General features: G+C 38.7%; 1 protein-coding gene across 1 annotated transcript in view; it reads right to left on the reverse strand.

The window, feature by feature from the left end:
* Positions 1-896: 896 nt before the first annotated feature.
* Positions 897-11928, reverse strand: part of Cops4 (COP9 signalosome subunit 4) — a 53954-nt gene continuing 42922 nt past the window's right edge. Inside the window, exon 10 of the mRNA XM_008846854.2 lies at positions 897-1411. Coding sequence (XP_008845076.1) covers positions 1278-1411 — 134 coding nt within the window. The 3' untranslated portion in view covers positions 897-1277. The remainder of the gene's footprint in view (positions 1412-11928) is intronic.

Genomic DNA, 11928 nt, shown 5'->3' on the forward strand with positions numbered 1-11928 from the left:
AGCACTCTTACCTGCTGAGCCATCTCACCAACCCCCTTATTTCTATTTCTTGGTTAGCCTGAGTCCCTGGACTTTGATTTCTAGAAGCTTATTATTTTTCTTCCACTTACAGGAAATAAAAAGGTTTAAAGGAGGCTAGAATTGTCTATCCATTCTCTAGGTCAAAGTTCTGACAAAGTAATTTTCTTTTACAAAATTTCCTTTAAAGAGCAGACCTTTCTTATGGAAAATAATTTGGGTATTATTTCAAAATAAGCTGCTTTCCTCCTGAGTGTATTTCAAAACAGAGAGTGTACTTCAAAAGTTGGTTTCCTCTCCCCCAGCTGCCTGAAACACAAGGGGATCTTGATCTTAACCATGAAAGCCTGGTAGAGGCAGTTATAGAACAACTCAAGCTAGTCCATGCTTAGTCTCCAGGAATGGCACTATGGTTTTGGTGTTCTAAGAATTCACAGGTTCCAGCAGCATCTTCCGATTCTCGGTACCTGCCCATTTCCCCAGGTTTGGGAATGGTTTGTCCAGTGACTTCAATTTTTTGATATATCTAAGGCACTGGTTTTCAACCTGCTTAGCTCTTTTTTGTTTGCTTATTTGTTTGAAACACTGCAAGTGGGTAGGTGACTCTTAAGCTCTTTCAATGTTGGGTTAAACTGGAAATCACCCACCACACCCTTTGTAAGCTCAGCCAACATACCCTCTGAGGAGCCTTCCTCAGCTGCCTTCTGCTGAAGAGGTCTTCCTATGCCATCAGTGCAACCCCAACCATTCAACTTCCTCTCTCGGCTTTGTGGCTCTGCATACCTGAGGCAAGCATTGTAACTTGTTTTTGTAATTTGTAGCATAAAATATAAATTAACATTTTTGTAAATTCAAAGAAAAGGAAATAGAACACTTCATCAATTAAAAACAAAGGACTACTTTTATTTGGCTCATTGCTCCATTTATTAGAATAACCACATTTGGAGAAGCACAAAGCACTTAAGTTTTAAATGACTACAAAGTTATCACAAATCCCAGACTTCTTACCACAGATATTTTACCTCTGCTTAAAGAAAGTTTTCAAAATATCTGAGTTAGTTTAATACCCAGATCCTGAATACATGGGAACTACATGTGTTTAAATGCTTGCACTTCCTGCCCTAGTATCTTCTTTAAATGGAATCCAGCATAGAAGGGACTGAAATGGGTAAGGTCATGACACAAATGCTTTGGAGGGACAGTAAAATCAATCTGCACAAAACAGCAATGATGCAGTGTGCACACAGTTCTGCAAGGACTCACTGAGCCATTTGGGCTTCCATGGCTTGTGCTGTCCATTCAGGGGCTGTCTGACTAATTTTTTCCAGAAGGTTATTCACTTGGAAACAAAGTGATTGGATCTGCTTGTCCCATGTTGGCAGAGCTTCTCGGGCTAAAGAGAAAAGGAAACAATGTAAAAAAATTGAAATTATTCCTTTGTACTTATAGCAAGTGGGTGTTAAAAGACAATACATAAGCACTAATTATTTTTACTTTATGTGTATAAGCATTATGCCTGCATGTATATAAGTATGTACATGTCATGCAGTGCCTGTGGAGGCCAAGAGAGGGCATCAGATCTCCTGGAACTGGAGTTTTAGATGGCTGTTAGCCGCCATGTGGGTGCTGGGAAGCAAACCCAGGTCCTCTGCAAAAACAGCCCAGTGCTCTTAACTACTGAACCATCTCTCCAGCCCCACTAGCATTAAAAATTTTTTAAAGTTTATTCTAAAAATCATGGTTGACAACATTAAGTACACAATAGTTAAGTCACTAGCACCAAGTACAAAATAAAACATAAAAACATATCCATGCCAGGCTTGGTGGTGTGTGCCTTTAAACCTAGCACCTGGGAAGCAGATGCAGACAGATCTTTGTGAGACTGAGGCCAGCATGGTCTACATAGTGAGTTCCAGGTCAGCTGGGGCTATAGGAACACTCTGTCTCAAAAAAACAAAAAACAAAAAACCAAGAAAACAAAAAGCAAGCCCCCCCAAAAAAACCCAGATATATGCTATCATTATTATTTTTATTTTATGTGAAATGAGTGTTTTGCACCTGTGTCATGCAATGTCTACAGAGGCCAACAGAGGACATCATATCCCTTGGAACTGGAGTTACAGACAGTTGTTAGCCACCCTGTGGGTGCTGGGAACCAAACCCAGGTCTTCTCTAAAAGCAGTCAGTGTTCTTAACCATTGGGCCATCTCTCCAGCCCCAATACATGTTATTATTAATAGTCTTGAAAATAAAAACTACTAGGGTTCCATAGACGCCCCCCCGCCCCGCAAACAATCCTAGTCACTGGCCCTGCTCTTGGTTACCCACTAGAACCTCACAGTAAGATCCTACTGCTGAAGATACTACATACGAGAACTATAGACAAACAAGGAGAAATCAAGCTGGTGCTGACTTCAAAGCCTCATCTCTATTGGCTAGCTTTCACAGCACTGGAAGGTGCTATGCCAGCTACATTAACCTTACCTAGCTGTGAATCCTGTGAGCTACAACAGAGCCTGGCAAGGTGTGCCCACCAGTGCAATAGTGATACAAATACTATGGGAGTAACCAACCACTTTCCAATTGGATTTAAGGTCCACTTCTGGATGGAGCCCATACCTGCCACGATATCAGGCCTAGAAACCTGAAGCCAGACAGGTCACAGGCCATGGGAGAGAACCTAATACTATTATTCTGCTAAATAAATACAGTATTAAACTGACTCCTAATGACTTATTGTTATACACATACATTAATGCATTGTTCAACTCTCAGCAAAGATGCTTCCTTATACAGCAGATAATAAACACAGAAATCCACAACTGGCCAATGTGCAGAGAATAAGAGGCTGCAAAGTAATTATCCCTGAATAAGACATCTATATCAAATTTCTGCTTCTCAAGGTTCAGGGATCATTGTGGAAAAGGGGTAGAAAGACTGTAAGAGCCGGATGACACCTGAAAAACAGAGTTTTTCAGGCATGTAGCAGTTATTCATATGAACTCACAGCAATGGTGACAGCATCCACAAGTCCCAAGTAAGCTCGAGCAAGATAAAAATCCCAACAAAGATGCAAAGAAGTGGGTAAGAAACCCCAATCCTATCTGAGGAACTATTGGCAACCAATGGCTGGTGGAAAGGGGAAGAGTCAATCCCGTTTAAAGGGGTGTGGTGGACTCATAGTAAGTTGACCAGGCTCCAATGGATGAACCCACACTGAAGGGGCATTTGGGGATGCAAACCTGACTCTAGGCCCTATTTTACATATATAATTTGAGTGCAGCAAACTGGGTGGAGGGTAGTAATGGGGGAGCAGATAGGGGAGAGAATCTAAATATGATCAAAATATAGCGTATGAAATTTGAAAAAATTCAAATATTTAAAAAAGGGAGAACAAAAACAAAAACAAAACTAGGGAACACTCATAACTACAAAGACCACAAGAGGCACCCTGAAGTGGTTTCTCTCCACCAGTGTTTACTGGCTGATGAATACTGCCATCTGCTGGAGAAAGTAAGTGGGTTTATCTATTCAAGGACGTGACCAAAAATACATGTAGCAAACATTAAAGCAAAAAACATCAAAGTAAAATCCACTCAAAACACTATCTTGAATCCCCTTCTTTAAAATAAAATGAGCAATTATGCAGTCAGACATGAGAAACTGGGATTCAATCAATATAGCATTTTAAAAGGGCACAGATTTAATGAAAAAAATATAATCAGAAAGGACCCAAGATTGCTGAGTACACATAAATCACATTCCAAGGCAGAAATACATAATGTCATAAAAACATTAACTTTTTTCCTTCAGTATATAAATTTAATGAAATTCCAAAAATAATTCCCCCTTTTCAACTTTGTTTATTAAAGGAAAGGAAAGAATTGGTGTCTGAGGCTAGCCAAGAAAAAGATAATTTTGCAGATAAAGAACAGCGACAGAATTGTGGTATACCCATATAATGGATTACCAGTCTACCTTAAAAGGGACTGAGTACACGCTACAAAGAGGAGGCATCAAATAAGTGACACAACATGGATAAACCTATAAGTTACCATGTGGACTGAAAGAAGCTAAAAGGACATATAGGTATGATTTCATTGAATGAAATACCCTAAATACATAATCCATAGAGACAGCAGCAGATTGGTAGTCACTAGGAGCTGAAGGGAAGAACAGGAGTAACTGTTTAGTAGGCACAAGATTCCTTTCAGGGAAACAAAAATATTTTCGGAACTAGATAAAAATGGAAGCTGTGGCGCTGGAGAGATGGCTCAGTAGTTAAGAGCACTGGCTGCTCTTGCAGGCCCAGGTTTGATGCCCGACACTCACATGGCAGCTAACAATTGTCTTGTAACTCCAGTTCTAGGGGAGTCAACGCCCTTTTCTGGCCTCCATGGGCACTGCATGATATAGGTGTACTTACATACAGGTAATACATTCATATAAATAAAAATAAATTTTTTTAAAAGATGGAAGTTATACAGCATGATAAATGTATTATAGTACAGGTCACTGAATTGCTTAATTTAAAATAAAAATCAATAAAAATGTTTGTTACAGCTGTTTATTAATATTGTTACGGATCAGTGGAATGAAGTAGTGTCAAACATATAACAGAAGCTAACATATGTCAAAGATCACAGTTCAATTCACAGGGGTGTTTTATTTAATAAGTTATTTTTGCATAAATTAGCTATTCTTGAAAAAAAAAATAGATCATCCTGAATTAATCATAAACCAAACTCTAGATAGATAGAATTTCTATATACAAAACAACAAATGAAGATATCAGAAGAAACTTTAGGAAGGCACTAACTTTATCCTAAAGCAGATTTCAACTTTTTTTCAACATGGGAACATAAAAATTTTAAACTGACATATTTAGCTAGTTTTTTTTTTTTTTTTTTTTTTTTTTTTTTTAAAAAAAAAAAAAAAAAAAAAAAGAGGACGATAAATCTTTCACTGTGATATATCAAAATAACAACTGGCCGGGAGCTTACTATGTAGCCCAGGCTGGCCTAGAACTCACAGAGGTCCGCCTGCCTCTGTCTCCCAAGTGCTGAGATTAAAGGTGTGCACCACCATGTCCAGCTTAGCTGAATTTTTTTTGTCTTTCAGAAAAACAAATGACCAACTGAGAAAACATTTGTAACACATATAGCAAAATTAAAGTGAGGATTATACCAAAAGATGCAAAAAAAATTGATACTAGAAGAACAGAAAGAGAGTGTGGCAGAAAGGAGAAAAACAGGCAAGGAAAAGTAATTTACAAGAGAAGAAATACCAAATACATGGAAATACACTTTACTTCATCAATGTCAAGAAAATGTACACTAAAACACCAATGTAATTTCTTGCTACCAATTGGGAAAAGGTAAGAAAGCAAATACTATCCAGCTGTTGACGATTCATTCTCTATACTGGTAAAATCCTAAATGGCTATACTTTTCTAGAAAGCAAGTTGGTAATGTCCCTTTAAAATAAAAATTCATATATCCTCTGATGCAACATTACTTTTGAGACTGTTTTCCAAGGAGCAGGACACTGATGTTGGACATGCCCTGGAAAGTAAGACCAGTAGCCTGTCACCAAGAGGCTTAGTTTAGCAGATACAGATGTCAAACAATTACACAGTGAAAATAAGATTAATGCTAGAGAGAAATCCAGGGTGATGTGAGAGCATGTGATTTAAAGACATACCTAATGTGGACAGGAAAACCACTACTGATAAACATGGTTCATTCAAACTGAGACATGGGGACAAAAAGATGGCAATTAGAGAGGGTGGATATTTTACAAAGTATGAGGGGAAAAGGGAATTACAATGCTGGAAAGAGTAAAGAAGACCCATATGGACTGGCAGAAGAAAGCCAGAAAGAATCAGGCAAGGCCCTAGGAGATTTTTCATAGTATGTCACGCTATATGATCCAGACTAGTCTTGAAACTGGTCATGTGGCCCAGGCTGGCCTGGAACTCCAGATCCTCTTGCCTCAGCCTCCTCAATGCTAAGATTACAAGCCTGCATCACCACACCTGGCTCTATTTTTTGTTTTCATTTTTAAAAGTTCACAATTATTCACAATTATTCTAAAAACTCGGTTAGAAAGGAATTGTAGATAGGAGACAAAATTAAGAGATTATTTTTCAAGACCAGAAGAAACTATGAGCAAGGTTCTAAAAATATTAGTAAGTAATACAAAATGAATAACGGTTGGCAGGATGGCTCACTGTTTAAGAGCACTCACCACACAAACCTGACAACCTTAGAACCCACCGTGTACGAAGAGAACCAACCATCAAAAGTTGTCGTTTGACCTCCACATAGGCACTATGTCTTGTACACACCTGAACTCACACATACAATGATAATAAACATATATATATATATTTTTTTTGTGTATGAGTGTTATGCCTGCATGTATGCAGGTACACCCAGGTGCCCATGGAGGTCATGTGGGTGCTGGGAATTGAACACAGGTCCTCTCTAAGAGCAGTCAGTGCCCTTAATCACTGAGCTATTGCTCCAGGCCCATTTTAATTTTTTAAATGACGAAAACTACATGGATTCCAGATACACTAGGAATTGTAATTTACACAGAAGTAAAGATGAGAGAGTCAAGGACGGGGAATACAAGAAAAGTGAACAATGGAACTTTCGAATGCCTGATTAGCAAGGTGGTCACACAGAACATAATGCAAGGGGAGAAATGAATTCAGTTTTGGACAAGTATTCACCCAAAATGTGAAGCAATCTGGTGGAAAGAGCTTGAGAGCTTATTTGGAGGTTCTATCAAGGGCGTGCAGCTAAACTCTTCCCTTAATGGAAGACTGATCCATCAAGAATCAGTGAGGTAGAAAGGGAACACCTGTTAAGACAGGTCTGCCAAATCAACACTGGTAATCAATGGAGAACAGATGTTGCAACCAGATTGCCCTTACATCCATGGTAGAAGCACCTTAATAGTGAACTGGAGCCATGAGTCTGAGACTCAGAAAAGGAGGTACTAAAAGATAAATCCAGCCACTGTCTATAGAGTCATATAAACTGAATCAAGGGGAATAGATGACATTCCTGATGGAAACTGAGTACTATTAGAAGGGAAAAGCCCAAGATTAAACCATAAGTAACTCCAATATTTAAATCCAATGGCATCACAGAATTTACAAATATGACTCCAAAGCTTAGCTAGAAATAAAGGAAAAAAAAATACAGGAGAATAGGGTAGAACTGCCAAAAGTCGGGGTAGCAATGGCTGTGGTGGTGTGTTCAAAAGGAACAAAGATCAAACACTATTCAGTATGTTGAAATATTAAGATAGAGCATGAAGCCAGGTGTAACAGGTCACACCTGTAAACCTCTGCACTTAGGCTGAGGTAGGAAAGCAGGAAAAGCATCCCTAGTTTGAGGACAGCCTGAGCTACACAGTGAGTTTCAGGTCAGCATGAGTTACTGGGCTACAAAGACTGTTTCAAAAGAAAAGAAAAGGTCTTAAAGATAAAAGTGTCTTTGTTTAACTAGAAGAGATCTGAGTAGGCTTAAATATTGATGGAAAGAAGTCAGTAGAGTTAAGAAAGGCCAAAGGCAAAACAAAAACTTATTTTAGATTCCTAAAACAGTACTTTCTTGGTGGGTGAGTAATAAATAGAGGTTAAAAACAGGATCCTGCTGGGCGAGGTAATGCACGCCTTTGATCCCAGCACTTAGGAGGCAGAGGCAGGTAGATGCCTGTGAGTTCAAGGCCAGCCTGGTCTACACAGTGAGTTCCAGGACAACTGGGGCTACAGGGAGACCCTGTCTCAAAAAGACCAAAAAAAGAGGAAGTTAAATGAATGTGACAGCTTCTTTAAAATCTTCTTTGAAATGGGAAACAGGGTTTTCTGTTTAGAGAGGAAAAAGTCAAAGAAAAGATTTGATTTACAAAAACTCAAATCTGGGGGCTGGAGAGAAAGCTCAACAGTTAAGAGCACTCTTTGCACACACATGGCAGCGAACACCATCTGTAACTCCAGTTCCAGGGAATCTGATGGTCTCTTCTGACCTCAGGCACTTACAAATATACAGACAATACACTCATACACACAAAATAAAAATAAATTTAAAAAAAATTTTTTATTTTTTAAAGAAAACTCAAATCTGGGGACTAAACAGAGAACTCAGTGGTTAAATTCCCAGCATCTACATGGTGGCTAACACCTGGCACACTTTAATCTGTGCAAGCAAAACACTCATATCAATAAAATAAAATGAGTAAGTAGCCCGACCTCACCTCCCTCTGCTTCCCTGGGCTGCACAATCCACTGGCCTTTTTCCTGGACACCAGGGCTGACCTCTCAGCTTCCTGATCCTTTGCATCCAGACCAACCCAGTTCCTCCCTGCAGTCCCCAGGAGCCCTTGGGGTCTCTTCCTGCCTCCATCTCCCTTTGCATCTCTGGGTGGCATGGCCACTAGCTGCCTGAGACCAGCATCTTTCCTGGGCCCAAAAAGTAAACCACGAAGGCACATAGAGTTTACAAAAAGAAGCAGACCTGAACTTGAAGGCTTGAGTCTCACACAAGAATCAGAAACTACAAAAGAAATTCACATGTCAAAATCACAGAGAAAAAAGAATAACATGAAAAACCAAAATAACATATCCCCACCAAATACCAATAGTCCTCTAGAGGAGCACAATGAGAACCCCCTAGAGATAATGCAGGTAAAATGTATGTTCACAGATGTCCCTCAATATCAGTTCATTCACTGGAGCCTGCTCAAACTATCTAGCATCATTCCCTTAACAAGGACCAGCTCTGCCTCCCCCAGCAGTGATCAGCTGTCAAGAGTTCCTCAGCTAAGGCTGGAGCTTCTAACCCATTTCCTCACTTCTCTGCTAGGTTCTTTTTTTGGTTTGGATTTGGATGGGTCTTGTGCATGCTATCATAATTATTGTAAGTTCATATGAACAAGTTCCCAGCCACCTGGAAGACTCTCTTTTCTTCTGGTCATCCACCACCCCTGACTTAATAATGAGATGTATTTGCCTGGCATGGTGGCACAGGCCTTTAATCCCAGCACTCCGGAGGCAGAGGCAGGCGGATCTCTGTGAGGTCAAGGCCAACCTGGTCTACATAGTGAGTTCCAGGACAGCTGGGGCTACAGGGAGACCCTGTCTCAGAAAGACCAAAAAAAAAAGCACAAGAATAGAGTATGCAGGAATTGTGTGACACCATAAAAAGACCAAACTTATGAATCATAGGTGTATAGGAGGGAGAAAAATCCCAAGATAATGTCATGGACCAGATCTTCAACAGAATCGTTGAAGAAAATTTCCCAAAATTAAAGAAAGACATGCCCATACAGATACAAGAATCCTATACAACACCAAACAGACAGGACCAGAAAAGAAACTCTCCATGGCACATCACAGTAAAAACACTAAACGTACAAAACAAAGAGATAATACTGAACATCATAGTAAAAACACTAAACGTACAAAACAAAGAAACAGTTCTGAAAGTTGCAAAAGAGAAACAATAAGTCACATGTAAAGGAAAACCCATTAGGATTACAACAAGTCAAATATAAAGGAAAACCCATTTGGATTACAGTTGACTTTTCAGTGCAAACTATCAAAGCCAGAAGAGCCTGAACCAAAGTATTCCAAGTTTTAAATGGCCACAGATGCCAACCAAGCCTACTATACTCAGTCAAAATGTTTATTATAGTTGAAGGGGAAAGAAAAATCTTCCATGACAAAAGTAGGCTGAAGGAATTCATGTCCACAAAACCAGCCCTTCAGAGAGTTCTGGAAGCAATACAAAGAGCTGAAGAAAGGAATGACTATACCCAAGGGGTTGTGAAAATTTAATGAAGGTATAACTGTGGAAAAGTACAGCTATATCAAGAAGAGAACGAAGGTTTGATTCCCAGCACCCATATGACAACTATGAATTGTCCTTAATGCCAGTTCCAGGGGAATGAGAAGCCCTCTTCTGACCTCTGTGGCATTGCATGACACAGGTGTACTCACAGACATGCAGGGAACACACTCATACACACAAAATAAAATATTTGAAAAAAAAAATACACACACACACACACACACACAAAGCCATTGGTACTAAGAAAAATGCAGGCATTGCAATTCTAATTTCTGACAAAATAGATGTCAAACTAAAATTAATCAGAAGCGATAAAGAGGGCCACTTTATTCTGATCAAAGGGACAATAAACCAGGAAGATATTACAATCATGAACATATATTCACCAAACTCTGGTGCACCCAACTTCATAAAAACAATACTACAGGACTATAAAACCCAGATTAATCCCAACTCATTAATAGCAGGGAACTTCAATACCCCATTGTCTCTATTAGATAGGCCAACAGGGCACAGAGTTACAGAGAATCATCTGAATTAAACAATACCATATATCAAAAGGACCTAACAGACATCTACTGAGTATTCCACCCAAGCACCAAAGGACATACTTGCTATTCAGCACCCCATGGAAGATTCTTCAAAATTGACCATATACTGAGGAACAAAACAAACCTCAACAAATACAAAAAGATATAAACAATTCCATGCATTCTATCAGACCACAATTCAATAAAGCTTAAAATCAACACCAGAAGAAGCCCTAGTCACCACATGAACACATGGAGATTAAATAGAACACTCCTGAATGATGAATGGGTCAAAAGAGAAATTAAGAAAGAAATAAAAGTACTCCTGGAACTAAATGAAAAGGACAATACAACACAACAAAACCTCTGGGACATGCTAAAAGTTGTCCTTAGAGCGAAGTTTATAGCTCTAAGTGCCTACTTTAAAAAATCAGAATGAACACAAATAAATGACTTAACATTGCAACTCCTAAGTGCCTACATCAAAAAACCAGAAAAAACACTAATAAATGATTTAACATTGCAACTCAAAACACTTGAAAAGCAACACTAAACAAAACCCAAACCCAGCAGACAAGAAGAAATAACAAAAGTCAGGGCAGAACTTAATGAAATTGAAACAAAGAAAACAATACAAAAAATCAGTGAATCCAAGAGCTGGTTCTTTGAAAAGATAAACAAGATTGACAGACTGCTAGCCCAGTTAACCAAAAGAAAGAAAGAACACCTCCATCTCAACAAAATCAGAGATGAAAGGGGAAACATCAAAACGGACACCAGAAAGATACAGAACATTTTAAGGGAATACTTTAAAAAGTTATATGATACTAAATTTGAAAACTTAAAAGAAATGGACAGAAATCTTAAGTCATGGGAACCACCAAAACTAAGCCAAGAAGAGATTAACAGCTTAAACAGACCCATAACACAAAAAGAAATTGAAACAGTAATACAAAACCTCCCAACTAAAAAAGCCCAGGACCAGATGGATTTATAACAGAATTCTATCAGACATTGAAAGAAGATCGCCAACCAAAACTACTTAAATTATTCAAAAAGATAGAAATGGAAGGGGAACTTCCAAACTCCTTCTATGAAGCCAGCATCGCTCTAATACCAAAGCGAGGTAAAGATAAAACCAAAAATAAAAACCATAGACCCATATCCTTAATGAACATATATGCAAAAATTCTGAACAAGATACTTGCAAACCACATACAGACACACATCAAAAAGATCATCCACCATGATCAAGTCAGCTTTATCCCAGAGATGCAGGGATGGTTCAATATACATAAGTCAATAAATGTCATAAATCATATAAATGGACTCAAAGACAAGAACCACATGGTTATCTCAATAGATGCAGAGAAGGCCTTTGAGAAAATTCAACATGCATTTATGTTCAAAATCTTAGAAGGAATTGGACTAGAGGGAACATACTTCAACATAATTAAAGCCACATATAACAAACCCACGGCCAACATCATTCTAAATGGAGAAAAACTGGAAGC

Source organism: Nannospalax galili, unplaced genomic scaffold (genome assembly GCF_000622305.1).
Source record: "Nannospalax galili isolate Female #2095 unplaced genomic scaffold, S.galili_v1.0 scaffold763, whole genome shotgun sequence".
In the NCBI taxonomy this organism is placed as follows: Eukaryota; Metazoa; Chordata; class Mammalia; order Rodentia; family Spalacidae; genus Nannospalax; species Nannospalax galili.